The sequence below is a fragment of the Ochotona curzoniae genome, unplaced genomic scaffold (genome assembly GCF_017591425.1).
Source record: "Ochotona curzoniae isolate NIBS_2020 unplaced genomic scaffold, NIBS_Ocur_1.0 scaffold_4506, whole genome shotgun sequence".
NCBI classification, from domain to species: Eukaryota; Metazoa; Chordata; class Mammalia; order Lagomorpha; family Ochotonidae; genus Ochotona; species Ochotona curzoniae.
In genome coordinates, this window is record NW_024467119.1 from 70,080,008 (window position 1) to 70,107,222 (window position 27,215).

Here is a 27,215-nt window from a genome sequence, read left to right on the forward strand (position 1 = left end):
TGTTTTCTATTTAAAAAACTCACTGAATTATGCAAGTACAAAGTCACTTTTACAGTACTTTTTTAATTTTAAGAAACAAGTATATTTTCCTTGTTAATGATGCATTAATAAACACTAGCACTTTAATATTAGTCAAATAGCTGTTTTTAAAACCTACAAATTCAGGCCCGGCAGCGTGGCCGTAGGCCTTGAATGCACCGGGATCCCATATGGGTGCCAGTTCTAATCTCAGCAGCTCCACTTCCCATCCAGCTCCCTGCTTGTGGCCTGGGAAAGCAGTCAAGAATGGCCCAAAAGGCTTGGGACCCTGCACCCACATGGGAGACCTGGAAGAGGTTCCTGATTCCCAGCTTTGGATTGGCACAGCTCTGGCCAATCTTCGGCGAATCATCGGACGGAAGATCTTCCTCTCTGTCTCTCCTCCTCTCTGTATATCTGACTTTGTAATAAAAATACATCTTTTTTTTTTATTGTTGTTGACATTGTATTATGTGGTACATCTTAAAAAAAAAAAAACCTACAATTCCTTTCCACATGTGCTGCAATGTTTCTGCTCTGTTTACCAATGCCATCACAGGTGCCCATTGCAGTCACCTAATTCAGTCTCATTGATCTGCCCTCTTTCCTTTGCCCCATTGGCCCTCAATCCTCTCATTTCACTCCTTTTCATACTAATTCATTCAGCAAACACTTGTCAAATAAGTCTATTCTTTTTCCCAGAAAATGTACAATCTAGAAGGAGGTTAGGACACTTCAGACTTAAACCAGACACAACATGGCTAAGGAACAGGAGAACGCTTCCAGGCAGATTAGGGTTTGACACTATCCCCTATATTCACAGGTAATGAGCTCCACGACAGAGAGCAGTCTGAGGAGGTGAGTAACAGGAAAAGACAAAGTTGGGGCCAGCTCACATATGGATGTGGCAGGCTGCTCTTCTGCAAGGACTTGTGTCCTTCAGTCTCAGATGTGTGTAGCCAACAGCAACCTCAGCACTGAAATTTGCCTAAACATAGTCTTTGAGCGTCTTCACTTTTTTTCTTTTTACTATTTTTTCTTAAAATTATTTTATTTTTATTGGAAAGGCAGATATACAGAGAGGAGAGACAGAGAGGAAGATCTTCCGTCTGATGATTCACTCCCCAAGTGAGCGCAATGGCCAGTACTGCACCGATCCGAAGCCAGCAACCAGGTGTCCCACACGGGTGCAGGGTCCCAAAGCTTTGGGCCATCCTCAACTGCTTTCCCAGGCCACAGGCAGGGAGCTGCATGGGAAGCTGGGCTGCCAGGATTCGAACTGGCGCCCATATGGGATCTCAGGCGTTCAAGGTGAGGACCTTAACCACTGTGCCATCGTGCCGGGCCCTCTTTTTAATATTTTAAAAACAAATATTGAATGAGTGGCATGATGCAATCTCATAGTTTTCTGTTCTGACCTGCCCAGGCAGATGTGATCACTTTGCTTATGGGATCTTCTCTATATACATTATTCACCTATCAGTTATTTAGCATGCTCACGCCATCAGATTGACTACTGCTGCTTTAGTGCTTAGGTTCAAGCAAGATTCATTTTTACCAAGTAATGACCCCAAATGCAAGAATTGTAATACTGGTAATTTTATTACAATATATTGTTAGAAATGTTCTATTTTACCATTAGTTGTTATTAATCCTTCAATATCTCTAATTTGTAAATAAAATTTATTATAGATATACATGTAAAGACATATAGATGTGTATGTAAAGTAGATAAGATAATACTTAGAGGGTTTAGTACTATTTACAGTTTCAGGTCACCCAAATACGTTCTTGGAACATATAGTCAACAAATAAAGCTGGCTACTATGCATTATGCACTTTGGATTTTATTCATCAGTCAACAGCAAGCTAAGAAACACAATTTTGAAATCAGAAGACTATATATACTTTGTTGGAAATACTACTCCAATCACAGTGAGGAACGTGGTTTTTCAGAGATTCAATCTGCAAGCAAATTCTAAAAGCAAATATTGAAATCGAATTCAATATTGAATCTGAATTAGAAGTTCAGCAGTGGACTAGTTAAGAGAAAATGGATTTGTGGGTCAGGATTTCCTAAACCCACAGCTCACTACAGGAATTGGTACGTTCTGGACAAACTGGAAGTTACAACTGAATATTTTCCCTTCCATTTTAGTTTTAATTTTATGATACAATTCCATATGCTCTGGGATTTCTCTTACTCTCTCCCCAAATTTGCTCCCCCCCAGTTGATTTACCCCATAGTATTACAATGGTATGGACCTTCCTAAGCACTCGAAGGTTCATCTTCTGCTATGTAAGTGTATCTTGACATTGCAGGTACAAAGTTAGTGATCTTTCACTTAGTTTTTAAAGATGAAAGAAAGAAAGAATTGTCAAGATTCCAAACTATTGAGGAAATGGCCGTGCTGTTTATTAAAAGAAAGAACTCTCTGTGTGAGCATTTGGTATGATGGTGAATATTCCACTTGCAATGCTTTCATTCCTTATCAGAATATTTAGATTTGAGTCCCAAAGCTTCTTTTAATTTCAGCTTCTTGCTAGGGTGCATGCAAACAGAAAAAAGCCAAGTTGGTGATATACCAGTTACAGAGGAAATCCAGAACAGGTTCCTGGCACCTGACTTCCAAGTTTGGCCTAACACAAACCTGCCAGTTGTGGGCATCTGGGGAATGAATAAATGATTGAGAGATCGCCATCCTTCTCTCTACCCCCAATTTTCAAATAAAAGGAGAATTTTAAAAGAAAAGGAAATCCTTTCAAGAGGCAAACTTGAGGGTCAAAAAGATGGGAAAATATATGTTCATTTTGAAATGTATTAAAAATAACATTTAAAGGCATTTAAAGGCCATATCTGAGAGTTTGTGCAAAACAGAATGAAAAGTTGATGGAGGGTGGGCATTTGGTCTAGAAGTTAAGACTTCCACACCCCATACCGGAATCCTTGGCATTGAGTTACAGCTTCCTTGAGATACACACTAAAGCGAGCCACAAAGGAGGTCTCAAGCAGCTGAGTTCCTGACAGAAACATGGAAAAAGTGGAATGAATTCCTGGCTCCTGCCTCTTCCCGTTCTCTGTTTCTCACTCCCTCTCTCTATTTCTGTATCCAAACTATTGTTTTAAAAGATAGGGCAATGCAGGAGCTTCTTATTTGTGTAATTTTATTTTGGGATCTTATTGCACAATATTTACTTACACCAATGTGTTTAAATGCTTTTCCTAAATTCTCTTCTAGAAATGTTATAGTTTTAGCTCTTACACTTATGTATTAAATCAATCTTGTGTTGATTTTTTTAAAAAAAAATTATTATTCATTTGAAAGGTACAGGGATAAAGAGATAAAGGGAAAGAGACAGAGACAACAGCAGGTGGGGAGATGGGAAGAGAGAGATATGAGACATCTTCCATCCACTAATCTACTCATTAGAGAGCTACAACAATGAAGACCAGACCAGGCTGAAGCCAAGAACTCAGACTTTGATCTAAGTCTCACAAGTTGTTGGAAGGTACTTAGGAACTCTGCTACATAAGCAAGGGGCTAGATCAAAAACAAAGCATTTAGGACTTGAACTTGTACCATAATACAAACATTGACATTTTAAGCTGTACATTAACTAACTGTACAACAATGTTGTTTGTGTGTCAATAACATGCTATTGTAATGATTATAATTTGTACTGTCCTCTGAAGTGAGTCGATAAGGTGCCTCCAGTTTTATTTTTCTCATTTTATTATCATTTTCCTGTGTATTTTATGGTTTAGTATAAATTTTATGACTCATCATAATAGCTGCCAGGTATTTCTTCAATGATAAATATCCAGAATACAGAAGGAACTCAAAAATCTCAAACACACAGAACAACTCTATGAAATAACCAAAGGTTCAAAATATGTATTTCACCAAAAAAATACAAAAATTCCACACAAATATTAGAAATATTCAATATCACTGTCAGGAAAATGTAAATAAAAATCACAATGAGATATACCTTATCCCAGTTAGTGTGACTATTATCAAAGCGACAAAAACGTAATAAATGCTGATGGTGATAATATGGACAGGGAAAAACTGTCAAGCCATTGGTGGCAATGTCAGTACAACTATTCTAGAAAACAGTATGGAGGTTCTTTTAAAACTAGAAACAGGGGTAAGGCCAAAATGATCGACCAATGAAAAGCCACATTAACCTCAAACACAGAAAAATGCCAAGAAAAAGCAAAGGAAGGACTTAGGGGATTCATTGAGAAAAATTCTCACTATAAAACAGAGAAGAACAGACCCTGTGGGGTAGCAAATAGAGAGAGGAAAAGAAGACACTACTGCATGACATGTGGTTGGCAGTTATTCCTACATCTACACTGTTGCCTACCGTTTATGAAGCATTATCTTATCAGGGTAAGCTGGGAGGAGGCTGCTGCAGTGCCTCTGCCTAAGTGGTAAATGTAACTGAGGGAGAATTCCATGGTGCCAACTGGCTTCAAATCCAGCATGAAGAACTGGCAGGGGTCTGAATAAATACTGTAGTCATGAATGGAGGTTACACAGTGTTCCTAGCCTACTCACATAAATAACCAAACTCTAGAACTCTCTCCTGACTGAGAAACAGCTAACAGTCTTGTCACTGTTAGAGGCTGCTGGGCTTATAGACAGAGTGGTTTGCAAAATGGACAGGAGATCGCCTTAATCCTGTGATTGTTGCATTTCCGTATATAGGCCATAGAGGTGAAAGTATCCCATGTTACAGCTGGTTTGCCATCCACTCACTTCTTCTGACTATGAAGACTCAGAGGACCTTGTATGTTGGGGATAGATCTAGTGGAGGAGGCAGTGGACACAATGTGGAATGCGTTAGCACATTAAAGAATGCCCATGATAAGCAGATGATGTGCAGTGGTATTGTGAACTTACTCTAGGTTATGAATCAGCTGGTTCATCCTATTATAGAGAAGGATTGGGATGCTGGATACACTTGACAGCTCTAAAATCCCCCACTCCAAAAGAGCCACCATGAAATGCTACCCCCATCTTGGATGTCACGCTGGAGATTTTTCCAATCACATTTATGGCCAGAGATACCCAGTCAACCACATATACACTTGGGAATCAGGTGTAAACTTTGGTCACTATCAAAACTTCAGAGTCCAATATCTAAGAAAAAGCAAAAGAATTCACAAAATACAGAAGCAATAAACATAGAAACAAGAGAAATATGAATAAGGGAGGGAATTCTGTGATTACCCAAAGGAAACACAGTAATATATAAATATTGGACCTTATAGAACAGGAGACTGATTAAATGCAAGGGAATGACTTCTGCAGAAATGACTGCAAGGTTACTAAAAAAAAAAAAAAACAGATGAAATAAAAAAAATAAGCACATTATGCATATGAGTAATTCTGCAGAACGATGCTGAGAAAAAATATCAAACAATTCTTGGAAAAAAAGTAGCTAATAAGTCAAATTACACAAATTTTAAAAAGTGAAAACCCTTAACAGCAGAATTTAGGTTAGTGGTAAGAAAGAATATTTAATCTATAGATGGGCATTTGGGAATAGTTCATTCAGATTTTTAAAAAAGAAAAAAAAATAGAAAACCAAAACACAGTGTTCAGGATTTATGCGACAACATCAAAAAGCTAAAATATCCAAGTTTTGGAGTTCCTAAAAAGTACAGGAGAAAAAGGGAGAAAGACTAGCTTAGAAAACCAGAGTATATAACTTCACCAACTTGGAGAAATATATGGATATCCAAACATAAGAAGCACACAGAACCCAAATATTCATGATCAGACACATTACAGACAAACATTCAAAAGAAAAACACGAAGATGGTAGGCTAAACTGTGCAAGAAGGAACTATCAGCTCACAGCTCACTTTTCAACTGAAAATTTACAGAGGAAAAAGACAGAAGAAACCCAAGTCATAAAACCAAAACAAACAAAATCCTGCTAGCCCAGAGTACTGAGAGAACTTCTCATCCACAAATGAAGGTGAAATAAAGATCTTACAAAACACAAAACTGATGAGATTTGTCAGCCTCTGACTGGCTTTCCAATGATAATTCAAAATGTTTCACACTTTCAAACACAGTAAGACAATCAGCATTATGACAGAAGGCAAGGAAGAAAACCTTCTAGTGAAACCACAAAGGAGATTAAAACACTAAGAATATCAAAAGAAAAATAGCAAGATCTAGTAATTTATTATAAATAATCATAAATGAGTATGGATTAATTTAACCAATTAAAAAATACAGATGGGCTGACTGAGAATTTAAAAGTCATATATATATACATATATACACACATGTGTATATACATATACATGTACATATATGTACATATTCTGACTTCAAGAAACACATTTTACCTCTAAAGACACAGACTGAGTATGAGAGGATGAATTAAAGAACACTCATTGAAAAAGAAGTAAAAAGAAGCAAGAATCATACATCTATCAGACAATAGACTCTAAAACAAAAATAATTGAAAGTCACAAATGAGGTCATCCTATAATGATTAATGAAAAAATTCAGGAAGATGTAATTAAAGCAAATTTGTTTGCTTAAGAAACACAGTTATATAAAGCAAATGTAAATGAATCTAAAGGAGGGCAAAAGCTCCAACACAGCCTTCATGGGAAACTTCAAAACCCCAGCTCAAATGATAGACCACAGATGACCAACAACAACAACAACAACAACCAAATTAATAAAGACGCTACATCCCTAACCCAAAACAAAAATTAGAAGATCCAGATTACTACAATCGGAGATGAAAAAAATTTTCCAACTGATATCACATAAATGCAACAAATCATCAGGAATCATTCCAAACAAGTTTATGCCAACAAGCTAGAAAATCTAAAAGAAATGGAAGGATTTTTGGACACACAAATATACCAAAACTTCATCGTGAAAACATGGGAAACCTAAATTAACCAACAATCATGAACAACTGCAAAACAAAAGCTCCAAGGTTCCAACTATAACATAAAAACAAAGAGGAGAGATGCTATTTATTCTGGCTTGAGCAGTATGCACTGCATATATGTGTTGAAATTATTCCTGCACCTCAAATACCTATAAAACTAACATTACATATTTTAAATAACTTATTAATTATTAGAAAGGTAGAGTGAGAAAGTTAGACACAGAGAGAGTGAAAAACAGAAATATAGCAAGTAGGGAAGAAAATCTTCCAACAGTGCGGTACTCCATAAAAGGCTCAAGGACCAGGTCAGGACCAAGTTCAAACTATGGCCTAGAATGTCATCCAGCCTCCTGCGTGAGAGTCAGGGGTCCAAGCCCTGGGGCATCTCCTATAGTTTCCCAGGACCATTATCAGGGAGCTGAATCGAAAGCAGAAAAGCTGGGAACTGAGTTGTCATTCATAAGTGATGGTGACGCACTCAGTGTTCAACCCGTGAGACCACAACACATCAGTGCCCAAAAGAAAATAACAATGCTTTCAAAAAATGCAAAAAAAAAAAAAAAACATGTCCTCATATCTCATATATGTCTGGACCTCATTGGGCCTTCCTTCTGGAAGCTAACACATAAGCAGTCACGAGGTCAGTTCTCAAGATGGAGTGGAACAGAGGTATGTTATGCATAACACATCTTTGTGGAAGATAATGCACAGTATCTCTAACATTTATCCACTCCACAGCTAGTAAGTTCCATTTATTCTGGCACAATAGCCAGGGGCTAAGTCCTTGCCTTGCATGCCACAGGATTCCATTTGGATGCCAGTTCTAACACCAGCTACTCTACTTCCCATGCAGCTCCCTGCTTGTAGCCAGGGAAAGCAGTCCAGGATGGCCCGAAGCTTTGGGATCCTGCACTTGCATGGGAGCCAGAAGCAGCTCCTGTCTCCTGGCTTTGCATCAGCTCAAGCTCTGGCAATTATTATTAATTAAGTTCTTGACACACCTGGAAAAAGCCGTTAGCATAAAATACTGAACTCAGATTGCTTTATCCTTAGGAAAAGGATGGACCTTAAGTATTTAATTGTAGATCTACCTTTATTATGGACTTAATGTGCTACCACAATTTTTTTTATTTTTCAGATATTGCTGAAAGTAAAATATGGTAAAAAAAAAATAAAAACTGTATTACAGGTTCATTTGGGAGCATATGCACTTAAATACCATCCATTTACTTGTACCACATTCAGTTCAGTGCTGTGTAAACCTCATCAATTACTTTGCAAAGTATGTCCAAACCTCAATGTTACCATTTTATTAAAAGCAATTAATCTTTTCTCAATGCAGAATTATTGACAAAGGAGTTAGAACTTATTTCTTAAATATTGGATGTTGTGTACAAGACGCTGGTTACGTGAAATTGCACTTGGAGAAGCCAGGCAGATCCTGACAGATACGTGGAGAAGTTTTGCCCGATCCTGCTTTTCATTTGCTAAAATACACAGTGTTAAGAAATAGCCAATGAGTATCTAACTCACAGGGAGTTGGGGGACGGGAATGTACCTCCACGGAAATAATGTACAAAACGACATACCATCAACTAATGGTTAAAACATAAAAAAAAAAAAAAAGAATTGACAGGACAATATCCATGTGATTTCATCATATTTTTCAAGATAAAATTTTGTGAAAGTATTCAAAGATGCCTTTCAAAATGAAAGGAGCATAAATTTACCTGTATACCTTGAGACAGATATTATAAATAAATCATCTTTGATGTAAATAAGTTTCAAGAGAATCACAAACATATATATAACTTATTTTTAAAAATGAAGATATGTATATATACTATATATAAACCTGAATATATAATAATTTCAAGAATTAGTCACTTTAGGCAATTTTCTAACTTTGAATATATGATAAGATAGACAGATGCAGACTTTACAGGAGAAACAAGACTAGACGATCCTGTCCCCATATGCTACCAGTAACTGTCTTTTTGAGGATGGATTATTTTTTCAAGTTTTATTTATTTTTACTGGAAAGGCAGATATACATTGAGGAGGAATTTTAAGGGGCATGCTCATTTTTTCTTTTGTTTTTAATATTTTTCAACTCTTTCTTTGCAAAATTGGAAAAGCATCAGAGAAATCTTCCACCTCCTTAGAATGTGTGAGGAACAAATGAAGTATAACCTATGGGGAACATAACAGGTAACCTATAGATACAGACTCGAATCAGCATTAGACACTAGCAAAGCCATAAAAACATACAGGGGGAATGAAGAGCGATCCTGACAACCTCTTAACAGGAGGTCAAATGCACAGAGCAGAGGGGGCCGGGGACAGAATGGAGCAGGTGGATAGGAGGAGGCTTGTATCCCAACTCTGGAGACTCCCAGATCCTCACCAAGGACTATCAGCATGAGCACCAAGGGTTATATTCCAACTGTGAAGGAGACCACGGGGAATTGGAGTACCTTCAGAGGACAAGAACTCTGAGGTTATCCACTCCCTTTTGTGTCTTCCACATGGGATGGAAGATGCCCAGACCCTTCCTCACAGGATCCAACATCATCTGAACAACAGCCAGGAGTCCTGAGTGGTCCTCAGAAACAGAAGAACAGTAAACTCTGTTTGGGACTAGAGAGAGGAGCTTTCTCTGGTTCTTACTTAGTTCTAACTTTGGATCTCCACCCTCCCTTGCTGTGACTGCCAGGTTCGCTCTGGAGCTGCCCCTCCCCCGCCTCCAAAAATATATAGATAGAGAACAACAAAGAAAGCTTAGAACCCGAAAGGAAACGGTCAGCTTGGACTCACATATACCTTATTAGGTAGAACACAAAAAGTAGTTACTCCTCACTAAAGTATTGAAGATTTCTCTGCACACCCCTCCTAAAACTGTTCTGCACCTCAACTGTTGACATATGCCTTGTTAGAGTTAAAAGCCAGTTTGGACTATCCTAAAATCCACCAAGTTCAGTAAAAATTATGCTTCAACACTATAAACTGCTAAATACAAGAATGAAAATAGAGATAGCTGTATAGTACCCTATAGCCATTTTAACGTGTGTAGAAGCCGGTTGTATATAAACCAAAATTGAGATGTCAATGAAGTAGTCACAGGATGTGGTTAAGAACTTGCATTTTCTCTCATATTGGTCACTCAATACCACATCAATTAACTCCATAATGTTGTAAATTGTTGCTGATGTTCTGTTGTGGCTTTTAATTGGTCGGGATATGCTGCCATTTCTGCTTTCAGACCAGAGATGGTCTCCACAGAAACTGTTGAATTTATCTGGACAATAAGATGCTGTACTCTATGCATGGTACATGCTTGCAATGAAAGAATCGTAACTGGATTTGAACTATAATACTGCAAACAAAGTGGAGGAATCCACCATGGGGGGAGGGTCTGGGGAGGGGCTGGGGGAATCCCAGAGCCTATGAAACTGTGTCATAAAATAAAATGTAATTTTAAAAATTGGAAAAGTATCAATAAACTTATCTATTAAAAACATATTACTCAGATGAGTTTTTGGTGCAATAGTTATGAAACTGTAGGATGCCTGCTTCCCATATTGGAGCTCCTGGGTTCAAGTTCTGGCCTAGTTGTTCATTTCAGATTTCTCCTAATTTGGAAGGCAACTCCAGCTCCCCAGCCTTTGCCACACACGTAAGAAGCCACATTGAGGTTCAGGTATCCTACTTCAGCCTGGCCTGCCCCCGACTGCAGGCATCTGAAGAACGAACCAGTTGATAAAATATCTTTCTGTGCCTCTGTATATCTCTGTGCTCTTATATCTCTATAAACTAGAAACCATATCTAACTCTGTATCAGTTATCTCCCATTATTTATACAAAGGCATAGAAGCTCTAATTTCCAAAGTACTGTCAGAGGAGGAAATATTGATTACCTTGTTTTTGATTGGCAAACACTGAAAACATGTATTGAAATGCCCTACTGCTCTCCATATTCGTGATTAATTACTATTATGATTGCATAATAATATGTATAATTAATATTTTTCTAAAAAAACCTAAAAATTGACTATTTTTTCTACTTTGGATACATATGACATAATCTGTTGGTTCATATACAATATAAACAGAGTCTGAATTTAAGATTGTAAATTGCTTCCTTTATGAGAAATGCAGAAATCAAAGTATAGAGAAATATTAAAAAAATATTTCCAAGTAAGATAAAAGTAATATGTGTTCAAATTTCCCCACCACCAAATCATGGATGCAATCGCAATTCTTTAAATACGTGTATTTGAGTTTTTCTAATTTATAAAAAAAATTTTAAAAGCATTATTTGTAAGCATGATAATATCATGTTTTCAAACATCTTTGGTAACTAGTGTCCACTTGTTCACTGCTAAAGAAGATAGAGAAACCACAGCTTCACATCAGTAGCTAAAAGATATGTGTAAGTTTTTTTCCAGTATTAGTATTGATTAGATTATAAAAAATACATTTCAGGGGTAGGCACTGTGATGTAGTGCTTTATCAGCAACTTGGATGCCCAGGTTTAGTACTCTGCTTTGGATACTGTTCTCTGTTATTGTGCCTGGGAGGTGGGGAAGCATGTGATAGTTAGATTGCCTAAGTTTCTACCACCCAGATGGGACACCCAGATAAAGCTTCTGACTTTGGCCTGGCTCAAACAGGGCTGATGTGGATATCTGAAAACAAAACAAAACAAAACAAAACAAACAAACAAATTGAACATTCTCTCTCTCTCTCATTCCACCTCTCAAATACATGAATAGGAATACATTTACAACAGACAACAAGATATTATCTACCTGCATTTCTCCTTTATAATAGTAAGGAAAACATCCCCAGCCCCAGTTTCCTTTTTGTGACCCTGTAATCGCTGAGCTCAGAACATATAGATGTAGTAAAACTTTGTGTCTGCTAGGATTTGACTTCTGTGTCCCTCTCTAATCTTTCATTTTTTTAACATTTAAACAATAAAACTAATCAAAAGGTTGTCACTGACATTAAAAAATGGAACCTTTGTGAGAACTGCCCTGCCCATCCCATATATGAAGACAAAGCTAGAAGCCACTCTGAGGAATGCATACATCTTTAGACAATGAGTTGGCTGGTGGCTTGCTTGTAGAGCTCTCAGCCTTGAGCTCTGTAGCAATGCATTTTTCTGGTTTACAGATTATCCAGAGTCAGATATTTGTCAAAGAAGCAATAAGGACTAAGGCATTATTATTACTCCGAAAATTCAATAGTTGTAGTTCAGACACAACCTATACCATTATTCATGAGAAAATTTAAGCTCTCTTTTCCTTTAAAATTGTTCCTAATTGTTTAAACTTCAGATTGAAAGCCCAGGGCAACAATTTTGAATATGGGTATCCAGAGCACATTAGGGTGTATTTAGGTGGCAAACCAGGAACCTGGCATTAGAGTCATTTGAACAAGGTTTCTGAGCGTGTTCTAGAAGAGTAGTTGGATTTTAATGAGTCACAATGCCCAAGATTGTCTACAGCCATACCACCTGAATGCACCCAGTCTCATCTGTCCTCGGAAGCTAAGCAGGGTTGGGCCTGGTTAGTACTTGGATGGGAAAATGCCCAAGATGTAGCTAACACATCATTTGCTATCTTTTTATTGTCTTTGCAAAGATTTTTGTCTTTCTTGAGTTGCTCTTGCAATCTAATGATTTTTATACATTTTTTTCTTTTGCTTCAAGGTCATAATGCTACTTAGTAAAAATTCTTTTGGAATCTGATTTTCTGATAAAATCAGAAATGTTGAAGTAGAGAAAAATATACGTTGTACTGAAAATCTGTTTTATGAGAGTAGAGAATTTATTTATATTTTGGAAGGGAAATCCATACTTTTCCATACAAACACTAAGTAAATGACACATGTCAAAGTGAATAAATTGTTGAGATATCCTAATTTTGGTCTCTTTAGCAAATACAAGTACAATTAGTGTTTTGGTTCTTCCAGACAAGCTCTAAGTTTGCAACTCAATATCTTCATAATACATTTCATTTTCTGTCCTGCAAAATGTATAGTTCATGTTCATTTTTGTATGTTTCTCAGTCCCAAATTATTCCAGCACAACACTGTTAGACTTTACTCTCACTTTTGCTTCCATTTCACAACTTGCTAATGAGCTTTAGAGTCTATAAAGATAAGGGAGTTGTGATCCTTTCCTTTAACAATAATTACACAGCTTTTAGTCCTCCTAGGGTAAATAGCAACTGAGGATTTCCATAATTGTTAAGTGCAAGTCAATTGTGTAGTTACTCTATTTCTTCATCAAAATTCTCAAGTCTTCCAACATCACTATGTACATACAGCTATATCAGTGGTGTTCAACTCCAGCTTACACATTCAACTCACCTGGAACCTTAAAAGACATGCCCATGTCTGAGGTTGATTCTCAAAAATGTGCACTTAATTTGTCTAGGGTGATAGTCTGTCACTGTTCAAAATATTTTTAGAAGCTCTAAGAACAATTCTAAATGAGCAGCCATGGAATGAATTGCTGCTCCCCTTAGTATTTATCTAGAGCACTGTGAATGCGTGGAAAATCTTCTCGTCTGTTGGAGTCTTCAAAATGTTAAAGTTAGAGATTATACCTAATTTATATATTTATTTTGATATTGTTGGTCATGACTTCCAGAAAACTTACAAACACAGTCCTCTGTGAGGCACTCCAGAAAATCCCAAAAATCAAGACCACAATATTTTACTTAAGAGCATAAACTAAATGGAAATACAAGACAACAAGCAAACTGAATACAACATTGATATGACTTAGCAAAGCTATGAGACAGGTAAATACAAAATATTAGGAGAGAGAATCAAATCCAGCAAGGCCAGAAAAAGATTAAGAATCTATTATTTACGCACATATCTAAAACCAAAAAGTTTTTTCTCAGGGTCTAACACAAATGCAATATTTATCCTTGGCAGTAACGGGGTGAAACCTTGTAATTTATAAACATAATTTGCAAATTTCACAAAGATTCTTTATATGCTGTACCAGATGCTAATGCCGTGAAGATAGTTCTGTGTCTCCTAATTGTATCACAGTTTAAAAACTGATTAAAACACATGATTAACTCAATCCTTAAGGTAAAAGCTTCTGGTTCCAGATAAAATAGAGTAAACACAATCTATCATTATCCTAATCAAAATGAAACAGTGTAGACAAATACATGCCATAAATGAGAAGGTTCTAAGTGATGAAGAAATTAAGGGAAATTGGATAGGGATCTGAGGTCTTGAGAAATGACATGATAGAATGTAAATTTTTTCCTTGACTCTATCTCAAATTGGATAGCAGAGAACCACCTCTAAAACAAGATTACGCTACAAATAACACCCAGAGAAAGTCAAACCGGGGCGGGGGGTGCGGAGAACAGAACGTCCTAACAGAACATGCAGTTTTTAATCACCCTTGACTGTCCTGGAGTAAGAACTACAAAAACTGGCATTCTGTCTGCATCCAAGGATGACACAGGGAACGGGCTGAAGAGATGGGGAAGGAAGGGGTGATCCGATCAGAGGTTCACCCTTGTGAATGCCTGCATCCAACATCACATTATATGAGCTCAAGGCCTGACTCCACCTCCGATTCCAGCTTACTGATATTATGCACAATGGGAGTTGGCAGGCAACACTTGAGACCTTGGATCCCAGCCACACTTGGAGAGACCTGCACTGACTTCCAGGATCCCAGCTACAAATACATATAAGTAATGAATAGAGAAACAAACAAATAAAGTCACATATACTATATTACAGCAAGGTGAGAATGGGAAACATTTTTGCTTAGTATAGACCACAGGCAGAAACTGTCTTGCATCCCCATTCCTAGTTCAGTAGATAGAGGGCCTTCTTTGCCCAGGGAGTCTGTGATTTGAACAATCTTCAAACTTCCATGAAATAAAAAGAATAATCCTCTCTCCAGCAGAGCCTGAAGTTAGAACTTTCTCTCTCTATGATGGTAACAAAACAACACAAATATGTGGCAACAGGAAGGTCTGGGGGAAGGGCATGGATATTCAGAGTAACTTGTGCATGAAAATTTCTTGTGGCGATTGAGTAGTATTAGAGTAAAGGTTATGGTAATGGTCATGGATTTATGAAACTGCAAATCCTGTGTCTGTGAAAAAAAAAAAGACAGTAGAAAAAATTTAGAACTTGAATAAGCACTACAACCAAGTTAACAGAATTAAATCAAAATCAGTTTTGAGAAAGAAAGGAAGGAAAGAAGGAAGAAAGAGAAAGAAAGAAAGAAAGAAAGAAAGAGAAAAGGAAAAGAGAGAAAGAAAAGAGAGAAAGAAAGAAAGAAAAAAGAGCAGAAAGAAAAGAGAAAGAAAGAAGGAAAGAAAGAAGGTGAACTGACAGCTTATACTTAGTGAGGTGTCTGTTATTCAGTTCTACTTTACTTTAGTTTTTTTCTGAAAACCCGGACATTGAAAACTAGATCCTACACATGATTTGAAAAGCCCTTGTTTCACCAATCAAAACTATTTCCAATATATTACTAAACCCACTATGACTAATGAATGAGAATTTTTCCATAACTTGCAAGATTTAGGTTTCTAGTTAAAGCTGAGCATCTACATGAGAAGGAAGATGATTTTTCAAATCTGAATAATGCATTTTATAAAAGATGCTCATGAATGCAGTCACAGCCAGAGAATATTAGATAAGCTTAACTGGATGGGGCACGGGAGTGTGGACAAACGATTGAGGCCAATGTATTCTATAACAACGTTTAAAAATAACTAAATTTTATGGGGCCCGGCGTGGTGGTGCAGTGGTTAAGGTCCTCGCCTTGCATGCCTGGGATCCCATATGTGCGCCATCCCGGCAGCCCCGCTTCCCTTCCAGCTCCCTGCCTGTGGCCCGGGAAAGCAGCAGAGGACAGCCCAAAGCTTTGGGAACCTGCACCTGCGTGGGAGACCCGGAAGAGGCTCCTGGCATAGCATCGGCATAGCATCGGCTGTTGTGCTCACTTGGGGAGTGAATCATGGGACGGAAGATCTTCCTCTCTGTCTCTCCTCTCTGTATATCTGCCTTTCCAATAAAAAAATAATAAAAATAAATCTTTAAAAAATAACTAAATTTTAAAGGGTTGGAGAAAGGTAGATGAGCATTATAAATATTGATGATTACATTGTGTTTTGCCTCATGCCTTTTGCTTAAGGAATGGAAAGTTTTCTCATTTAATTCCATCATTTAGGTGATAAAGTTCTGTATTGATATCTCTTTTTCGATTGGTACAACTAAATGATGAGGCAGCTATGAGCCTTGCCTCTGGCAAAGCAGATCAAAGTAATAAATTATGACCTAGATTTCTCAAAATCGTCGACTCTACAACTAAATTAGACCATTTCCAGGTAAATCTATCAGCATATGATTCCTTTGTACAAGCAGAGATTGATATTGAAATGCCATTTCTTTCTCAACAGCATAGCTTTAAAAAAAATGCTGCCAGGACAGTGCTCTACAATAAGCAATATGTGCAGGCATGTTTAAGCTACAGAGCAAGCTGGAAATGATAGAAACTATTCATCCAACAGTCCCAGATTTTTATCTTTAGCTTATATACAGACTTGCGCAAAGAGAACATATTATCATTAGTGGAATGCAAGTGTTTCTCTTGTCTTTACTCACTTTCTTCTCTCTGTTTCAAATCTATGGAGTAACTTCCGAAGACCACCGTTCTTAAACCCCTGGAAATGGGCAGCTGGGGCTCCCACAGTGATGACATCGTAGAGAGCATCTGGAACAGAAATGAACAAGGAGATGAACATTTTGCAAACATTTATCTGTAGCATGCTGGTTTCATTGACACATAGATACTGTGGGGAGTTTGAAAAAAATCTGTTTAATATCATAAAAATTACTATGTACTCACATCTCAAGGGGGCAAGAGGAACTAATGAATCTTTCTAAAAGCCACCTGTGCACCTAAACAAGTTATAATACTTCCCTGATTTATGAGTGCATCTTAATTATATGCTACAGCATAGAACAATATGTTCTTTCATTCTCCTATATACTTACTGAGATAACATGCTAATTGGTCTTTTGTGTATTTTTCCTTTATTGGTTTTGCATCATTTAATTACAATCATTGAAATTCAACTTTAATGAAGAACTGTTCAGACAAATTTTATGCAGAAAGGAATCAAAATATTAACACATTTTGATTCAAGGGCAGAACAGTACTATCACACTTTTTAAAAATTCTATATAGAGTAGTATCCTGCTTATACACACTAAATCTCACACAGTTTTGAATACATATTTTTGCAATTTCCTTAGTGGACATGGAAAGAATGTACAAAATAACTTGGTCCATTTTCCAGGAGATATTTTGCTTTTATAATAAAAATCCATACATTTAAATTGAAACTCAATCCTTTGATCTCTAAAACCATCAGGTTTGATACATATTAAGTTTATGACTTCCAACACATGCCATCACTTTTTTACATTCAAATGAAAACTATCCCCATAAAAAGAAAGAGTAAATGCCTTCTTGTTAGACTATATCTTGTCTGAGAAATCTAATTTCACAGTAGATTCTTTTCAGATTGATTTGAATATTGACACAATAGTTTTTCAGATCTCATTTACTGTGAACACATAAATTATCTTATTTGCTTTAGGTAAACACAATAACTTCTTCAATGTAGTTCAACCCAGATGAACCCGGGATTTTGTTTTTTCTATAAATGAAAAGTTTCAGCAGCATTCAGAAAATACAAGGTCACAAGGAACACAATGCAACACCATCAGACACATGTATAAAGAACAGTTTGAAATATCACCATGGAGCTTGCTTTGCGGCTCCAAGGACTAAGCTGTCACTTGGAAAACTTACAGCCCATATGGTCACTGATTTGAACCTTGGCTGCTCTGCTTCTGCTCCAGATTCCCACGAATGCATTTGGAAAAACAGCAGAGGACAACCAGCTAATCAAACCCCTGCCACTCATGTGGGATACCTGGATGGAGTAATAGTCTCTTGGGTTTGGCCTGGCTCAATGTTACTGTTGTGGCCATTTAGAGTCAATTAGATCTTTCTTTTTGTGTGTGTCTGTCTCCTCTCCCACTCAGTAATCCTGTCTTTCAAAAAATAAATAAATAAATGAATCAATCCTGATAAAAGATAGATCTCAGTAGCAATAAGCTCTTATCTTTTAAAACCCACTTTAAAAGAGAAGTTTGTTGTTTTCAAGATAAAATAATATCGGATTTTTAAGAAACCTAAATTTTTTCCTACTCTATCTGAGAGTAACCTAGGGCTAGGGAAACAGCTTCACGGTATTCATGGAAATATGCAGATTAAATAAGCACATTCCTTCTATACTTCAAGGAAAGACACTGAGTTTCTCACAAATCATGACATCACCCTAAAATTATTAACTCTAAATTCTACTCTACTTCAAGTACATTGAAGTGTTAATTCCTTTAAGAATCCACAGATATCATATTCAAAGTCTTCAGATTGTCATTTAACCCTGGTAGTTGAAAATGAGTCCCTGGAACTGAATTCAAACTGGGAAGTTAGCTGGCATCAGGAAAAGTATCAATTTTCTCAGGTTAAAAAAAAAAAGAAATTGAATGTAATTCAAATAATAATTATTCAGTAAATATGAATATTTTATCTATAGGAAGCAATTTTACACAAGAGAAGGTGGGTTATAATTTGATTTTTGCCAATTTCTTCATTACCTACCTACTATAGTTTGAAATGGAAACTGGTATTTAGGCTCTGTCTTCTGAATGGGATGATATTCTGTGTTAATTCTAACTAAATGCCAACAGTAACTCATCACAACATAGTGATGTGTTTATCCCAAAGCATGAGTTACCAGCAACACCAATAAGGTATAGAAATAACAGAAATGATTGTCCAGCATTAAGAAGCAAAAGGTACTGGGCCCAGAGTGATGGCTCAGTTGGATAATCCTCCACCTTGCAAGGGCCTGGTTTATATGCAGTCGGTAAATGTCCCAGCTGGTCCACTTATCATCCAGCTTTCTGCTTACGGCTTCAGAAAGATATGGAAGAAGCTCCTGGCTTCTGGTGTCAGCTCTGGCCATTGTGTCCACTTGGGGAGTGAAGCAGAATATGGAAGATCTTTGTCTCTGTCTCTCCTCCTCTATATAAATAAGTCAGAGAATGACAGTTACTTCACTTATATTTACTTGTAGGTCTAATGATCTCCATGAGTTTTCTAACAAATAATCATATGAAAATTGACTAGGAGAGTAAATCAGTCAATGGGTACATGGTTCTTTGTTTACAAAACTATTGGCACAATAAATTTTATTGTTCAAATCATTTTTCTTTTTTTTTATCTTATTATACAGTTCCATAGGCTCTGAGACATACAGTTCCAATTACAGATGAATGAGTTCCACAGATGTAGTTTGACACATATTGTTTGTAATGAACACTATATTAATAATACTGTGCACTGAACTCGGTGTCAAGAAGATATATCTGATGTTCATGGTTTTCAGAGTAAAGTTAAAAAATAAAGAGGCATAGGAAATTTCTGGAGTTGATGAATATTTCCACCACCTTTGTTATGATAAAGATTTCACAAAGTATGCCTATGTCCAAAGACATTACATTGTATGTTAAACATCCAGATTATCATAGCAGTTATTCCTCAAAGAGCCACTTTAAAATATAATATACATGTATATGTGCATGTTGCAATACACATATATAAATAAAATACATGTTCCATAAGGCCAAGTGAAATGTGTTCTTCTTTCAGCTTCCAAAAAAATTACAATTTCTTGTAGTCCTTCATGGTATCCAGAAAAGCCTGTTGTTTCTCCAGGACCACCGCACCAAGTAGCATGTGTTGAGAGAGGGACAGTATGACTAGAGAGGGACAGAAGACAGAACTCTTCATTGGTGGAAATTTAAATAACTTCCCTTTGCCAAATCTATAAAAACATTCTACCACAAACTTTGCTAGCCTCCTTGTAGTGCCTTCTCAGAGGCCCATGCAAACAAGGAGCCCTGAAACCAAAGCTGTCATAGTTTCACAGTGAATCTGCCTTTTCATCCATAATTTCAGGACCCTACAAAGTAACTTTTTAGGAACAGAGATTTTATTCATCTCCTTTCGTGGCTGCTGGGAATTGAAGGAACCAAGTGACTTTGAAGCAGAAGCAAAGGCAGAGGAGCAAGTTGCTGGGTTAATATTCTTTCCCCATATGAAAAAGCATAGAACTTATCTTTAAAACTAAATGGAGAAGTTGGAGTTATTTGAATCCATCTGCAATGTGGCTCTTAAAATTAAGGAAAAATTGGTGCTGTTTGTTCTTTCACTTGTTTTTATTCTATTTTCTCTTTATGAACTTCTCCGTCAAAGGGTTTACATATCTTTTTAGTGAGCCCTTGTGACATCTGCATTGCTGGCTAGGTCTGGCCTCTCCCAAATGACATGTTCTGATTCATAACTGCCGTAGAGATGTCTGAGTGTCAGCCAGTGTGTGAAGCTAATCTTACTCTCCTGACCCCAACCTGCCTTCCTCTACAACTCTCTCTGACTAAAGCAGACAACATATTCTCTCACTCCTCTCAGGGTGCAATCTTTGGAGTTATTTTCATTTTTCTTTCCTTCACTATTATCTCTCACAAATGCTAACAGTTTTGCTGCCAAAAATCAAAGTTCTTTCTCATCCCTCTTGGCCATTATCTATCTTTGCTGATGACCTTGTTTATTAGTTGGTGAGATTACTCCTGTCATTTTAATGCTAGGTTCTCTGCACCACATAGTGTGGCTTACTTCTAGACACATGGCCAGTCACACATAGGTCTGAGCACTTAACTACTTATCACAATTTGAATATATTGATATAAAATGTTGATACATCAATGTAATACTCAGGTCACATCATCCAGCATTTCATAACCACCAACAGCAAGAGTGGGAGCTACTGAGTATTGAGGATGCATCCTTAGTGCTTAGTACATAGAACATACCCATCTTTAATTGACTGATATTTCATTGCAAGACTGATTTTATAATTCATTTTTTAAAGATTTATTTATTTATTGGAAAGTCAGATATACAGAGAGGAGGAGAGACAGAGAGGAAGATCTTCCCTCCGATGATTCACTCCCTAAGTGAGCGCAACTGCCGATGCTATGCCGATCCAGAGCCAGGATACAGGAACTTCTTCCCGGTATCCCACATGGGTGCAGGGTCCCAAAGCTTTGGGCCATCCTTAACTGTTTTCCCAGGCCACAAGCAGGGAGCTGGATGGGAAGTGGAGCTGCCGGGATTAGAACCAGCGCCCATATGGGATCCCAGCACATTCAAGGCAAGGACTTTAGCCTCTATGCCATGCCGCCGGGCCCTGATTTTATAATTCTTGAATATTATAAGCATCTTGAAGTTTTTGCATTTTGGTCCTTGTATTCTCTGGCTTGATTTTCTCATTTCTCATTCTTTCCCACTTCCTTAATGGCTGCAAAAATTCTATCCCGCATTGATGAACAATTACCACTCTTTCTCTCATGAAAGGACTACAATGTCTGGGACCCCACAAGACCAGAACTTGTAATCTAGAACTCAGTGTAGGTCTACCATCTGGATAGCAGGTGCCACCCCACTTGAGTCACATCACCCCCTCTACTATCTACACACATTGTCAAATTGTTGGAATTGAGAGCAGCGCCAGAAACTGACCGCAGGGACTGTGACAATGATGTGGGTGTCTTCATCACTGTAGTACTATATGAAATAATGTTATTATAGTTTTAAAAACATGGCAAACTATATGAAGGCATTTCAAGCAGTTCACTGAAATACGAAATTAAATGTGAACTGATTTTTATATAAAATAATTATGAAAAACATGCATTTGTTTCTAAAACACATATTCACATTTTATGGGAAAAATTGATTTGGCCTAAAAAGGCAAAGGTTTCAGGTGAAGAATAGGCATTAAATGCTCCAAACTTCTTTTAGTTTCTCATTGTAGAATAAATTTCAAATAACAAAGTAGCTCATATAGAAGTACACAATATCTTTTCTAAATTCTAGAAAGGTATTTCTCTCACTTCCTCACCTGCCAATACAATCATGCTCTTCCATTAATGTCAAGAGGCTTATTCACCTGAGATACTTAAGGTCATTGTCTAGATATTTAAGGACATGAAGCCCTTTCTCGCCTCTCTCATGTTTCAGTACTGCCTTTGATTCTACTCATTTTGCTCAGAACTGTTTCTCAGAAAACTTGGATTGTTGTGTGCATATTTTGTAGATCAAAGAATTTGAGTTTCAGTAGGCATTGAACATCTCAGGTCTTCCAAAAGTTGCATTGAAGTTTTTGAACTTTCAACTTTGATAACCAAAGAGTGACTCTCAAGTAAAACAATGGGAATGCAGTTGTTAAATGTTATTCACAGAACTGATGTGAACTAAAGCCAAAAGCAACAACTTTGTTCTTCAGTTGTGAATGGATACAATCCCTTGGGACATAGTAAAAAATAAGTGAAACACACAAGGTCGAGTTTTGTAGACCTTATCATTAGTTAAAACGGTTTATAGAGCATGTAAAATGACCACTAAAAGTTACAAAACAGTAACACTTTTGAAGGAAATAATAGATAAACTGTCTTAGGGCATTTAATATTTTTCAATTATCGTAATTATCAGTTACAAACACTATCAGATATAAATGGTGGAACTGCTAAACTTCTCTCTTTTGATTCCTTAAGCTTTAAATTTTACTCATAAGCACAGCAAAACAACAAACATAGCTATGTATGTCTTGTGTTATATTTGCTGATTTCTTTATTTCAAATTGTATACACTTTAAAGTACCACAGTTAACACTCCTCCACACACATCCCTGACCACCTTGATAGTTAAAATCATTGAATTTAGGATAAACTGATAATTTTATTCTGGAAGAGAAGGTATGTAGGAAAACAACATTAAAGTTCGAATACAGGGCCTGGTGAGTTAGCCTAATAGCTAAAGTCCTCACCTTGCACATGCTGGGATTTCATATAGGCGCCACTTCTAATCCCAGCAGCCCCGCTTCCCATCCAGCTCTCTGCTTGTGGCCTAGGAAAGAAGTCAAGGATGGCCCAAAGCCTTGGGACCATGCACCTTCGTGGGAGACCTGGAAGAGACTCCAGGGTCCTGGTTTCAGATCAGCACAGCTCCGGAAGTTGCAGTACTTGGGGAGTGAATCATCAGATGGAAGATCTTCCTCTCTATTTTTCTCTTCCTCTCTGATTATCTTTCCATTAAAAAAAAAATCCTAATATAAAGCTTGATAAGATTGACGCTGTTAGTTCCCCATTTTCATTTTATCTGCTCTTCAAGTTCTGTGTTCTCATGATTGGAATAAAGCCCTTGGCTGTATACAATAAAAGCCTTCAGATGTTTGGTAACAGGAAACAGCTATACAGCTTTTGGGGATTATCCTATAAGAAATTGGAACAAAGATGTTGAATATCCTGTTTTCTTTCTCAAAAAACAAAATGTGTGTATTCCTTTTTTTGTGTTCTCTGATATCTCAGACATTGTTTTTGACTTTCAGGAAATGGCATATAATGTCACAGGAAAGTAGGATGGTCATATAATGTCCTAGGGAAAGCAGGATTGTCACATAATGTCACAGGAAAGGATTGTCATCTAATGCCCTAAGGAAAGCAGCAGCTAAGTTGTGGCAGCTCATGCAGATGAAGAGAGCAGCTTGATCGAAACTTAATCATAAGGCTGCTTAACTTCTTTCTTCTAGGATACAGCTTCAAAATTCTCCGAACTCTTGAGCTAGTGTTAATAATGAGAACAAATATAGATATGCTGATCTGATATCAAGAAAAATTTAAGCATGATGCTTCACTGAGTACTAATACACAGAAAATGCCTTTGGCAGGAAAAATGATGCGAGGAATTCCTTAAGGATGTCTGTCTCAAAACATCCCAGCAAGGTTGCACCATCATTCAGCATATCTAAAGTTAATGATCATACATTGATGGAATGGTTCAAACTCTTAGCATATAGATATCTAGAATCTCTAATAGTTTCATTTGCTCATACTCTAGTATGAAGATTTGAGATTTAGTGAATCACTCCTCATAGCTAAACGTTAAATTCTGGCCAATGCATATGAGATTCCAGCTCTAGGTATTTGATATAAAATACCTTTGTTTCATAAACATTAAGGTCCTTTCCACAGAAATTCTCACATGTATTGAAAATACCAAAAAAGAAAACAAGAATGTGCCAGGGAATGTTGGGCAGACGTGTTTCACTCTTACAGATCAAGGGCTAGTCCATCTCCTACAGGATCTGAAACGTAACTAAAGAGTCACGAAACACTTGGTCTCTTCCTTTATTATGATCATAACTGTATTCCCATTTCCCTCCTCTCTGGTGACAACGGTCCAGTTCCCTGCTAATGGCCTGTGAGAACAGAGTAGCACAGCCCAGGTACTTGGGGTCCGTATCATTCAAACAAGGAACCTGGATGCTTCTGGATCCTGCTTCAATACAGATGAAAAAGCGCCTTCGGAAGAATTCCCTTCCCATCTCTCTCTCTTTCTCTCTCTTGTTCTCTCTCTCTCCTATCTCTATCACTCTGACATTGAAATGACTGAAACTTTTTTCTCTTTTTTAATGAAGTATATACCTGGAGAGTTACGGTTTTTTATTCGGGGATTTTACTTTTTACTATCGTCTTGCTGTCTGGATCTCTATTTTGGATAGTGTTTAATCAGCTACATTAAAGTCATGAATAAAGACAACAAAATAACAATAGATTAGGGCAGTGAACATTAATAGGAGTTTTCATTTGTTAGTATAAACATGATCACATTAGTTTTGCTCAGTTCCCTGTTTTGAGGGTTAGAATTTAGTCTTGCGTTTGGCAAATTTTTATTGTAAAAGGCACATTACAAATATAGTTGGCTTATTAATGAAATATGGATGGACCACAATGTTCTAAATCATAAGAATAAAAAAAAATGTATACGACATCAAAATAATCCAACAGTGAAATACCCAAGACCTAGCTGCTGCTCCTCGCTTCATTAACTGGCAAAATGTTCTCTGTAACCAAGATAAACACATTAACGAACACAGATCATAGCAAGCTTGCATATAATTCAAAGTCTGTTAAATATGTTATGTTGCCAAATGGAAAACTTGGTTAACTACTATATCTTACAAGTACTAACTCTTCAATTTAAAAAATAAAAACGAATACTTAGCTCAACTAATTTGGTCAAAGCAAAAATAAAGTAATACATTGCCCATAGTCTAATCATGACACAGACTAGAAAGTACATAATTTATCTGAACTAAACTTTGAAAGAATAAATTCATAGCTGTAAAACTTTGAGAAAGAAAAAGAATGAGGGAGGGATTTGGGAGAGACATGGGAGGACTTGTGTGCTTGTGGAACTTTACCTATGCAATACATGAATCTGTTTTCTTATTATTAACAAATTCTCATAACAAAACAAAAGATTGCCAAAAATAAATAAATAAGTGCTTTAGGTAACATCTGTAATTACCCTCCTTTGTTTTTTTTCTTGGAGAAAATCATTACCCTGATTGTGCTGTAAGCATTTTTTCCTAAATAATTTTACCAGGTACATGTTGATCCCTAAATGACATTCAAGGGCTTTTCTTTGTTTGTTTCATAAAGTCAGTGGAAATTAATCTGATCAAAAGTGTGTATGTCTGCAAAATATGTAAATTGACAATGTAGTTCACGCAATGTTTCACCTTTTTCTAAAATAATTTTGGCCATTTTCTTTATTTTCTTCCATTTTCATACTTTTAAGAATCTGCTTGAAGATTTCCATGAAAATGATCCATGAGGCTTTTGCTAGGATTGCATTGATTTTTAAGATCAATTTTGGGCCCAGCACAGTGGCCTATTGGCTAAAGCCCTTGCTTTGAATGTACCAGGATCCCATATGGGTGCCAATTCTAATCCTCACAGCTCTACTTCCCATCCAGCTCCCTGCTTGTGGCCTGGGAAAGCAGTCCAGGACGGGCCAAAGCTTTGGGACCCTGCATCCACGTGGGAGACCTGGTGGAGGCTCCTGGCTCCTGGTTTCAGACTGCCGCAGCACCGGGCCATTGCGCTCACTTGGGGAGTAAATCATCGGATTGAAGATCTTCCTCTCTATTTTTCCTCCTCTCTGTATCTCTGACTTTGCAATAAAAATAAATAAATCTTTTTTAAAAAGTCCATTTTTATTTGCAGAAATTGTTATGTTAAAAATTGAATCTTCCAATCCACAAGTATGGCATTTTTTACTATTTTTTTTCTCCTGGATTTATCTAATGGGAGCTTTTCTTTTTTTCTTTCTTCCTTTTTTTTTTTTTTTGGCTTCTTTTTCTTTAAAATTTATAAGCCTTGTGGATGTGTGTGCTGTTTTCACATTATTGTAAGTGACTTTTAGAACACTAGAATTTATGTTTTGTTGTTGTATATGAAAACAGAGTTGAAGCTGCATGTTGATTTTGTATTGGTGATGGTCCCTGTTACTTTTTGTTTGTTTATCTATGAATAACAGAATTTTCAACATTTATAGCTATGCCATTTGGGAATAAAATTTTACTTTTTTTTTTTTTTACTCTGTAAATATTTATCTTCCCCCTCTCAATTTTTACCTTTATTAATTTGTTTCAGTTTTTATTATAATATTAAATATAACAGAGGCCAACATTGTCCCAGCCACGATCTTGCCATGGGGGGATGGGGATATTTAATCTTTCACCATTAATTATGTCAGCTGTATCTAAAAGAAAGAAAAAGAAAAAAAAACAGATTCCAGATCCAGCACTGTGATGTAGCTGGCTAATGTTCACGATGTTAGCACTCCACATTGAGATGTTGGTCGGATTCCTGTCAGTGTCACTTTGCATCCAGGTTCCTGCTGGTAACCCTGGGCACGCAGCAGGATATGGCCTGGGTGCTTAGAACCCTGCCACTCATACTCTGGGCTGAGTTCCTGGCTCCTGTCTTCATCCCGACTGAGATCCAGCTATGGCAGCCCGTACACATTGAGCAACTGATGGAAGAGATCTCTATTCTAATTTACTTCTTCCCCTCTTTTTTGTCATTCTGCCTTTTGAATAAATAAATATTTTTAAAAATAGGTGCCTTCCCTTTTCTAATTCTAGTTTACTGAGACTTTATAATATCATTATCAGAGTTAAATATTACCAAGTAATTTTTTCTAA

At 37.0% G+C, this 27,215-nt stretch overlaps 1 protein-coding gene across 3 annotated transcripts in view; it reads right to left on the reverse strand.

The window, feature by feature from the left end:
* The window catches only part of INPP4B (inositol polyphosphate-4-phosphatase type II B), a 377,559-nt gene that overhangs the window by 137,653 nt on the left and 212,691 nt on the right, over window positions 1-27,215 (reverse strand). For 2 of the 3 annotated variants that reach the window (XM_040967292.1, XM_040967290.1), the window contains exon 12: window positions 16,627-16,735. In XM_040967292.1, the coding sequence (XP_040823226.1) occupies window positions 16,627-16,735 (109 nt within the window). Of the gene's footprint in view, window positions 1-16,626; window positions 16,736-23,669; window positions 23,683-27,215 lie in introns of all 3 variants that reach the window. The other variant, XM_040967293.1, reaches the window with a different exon arrangement.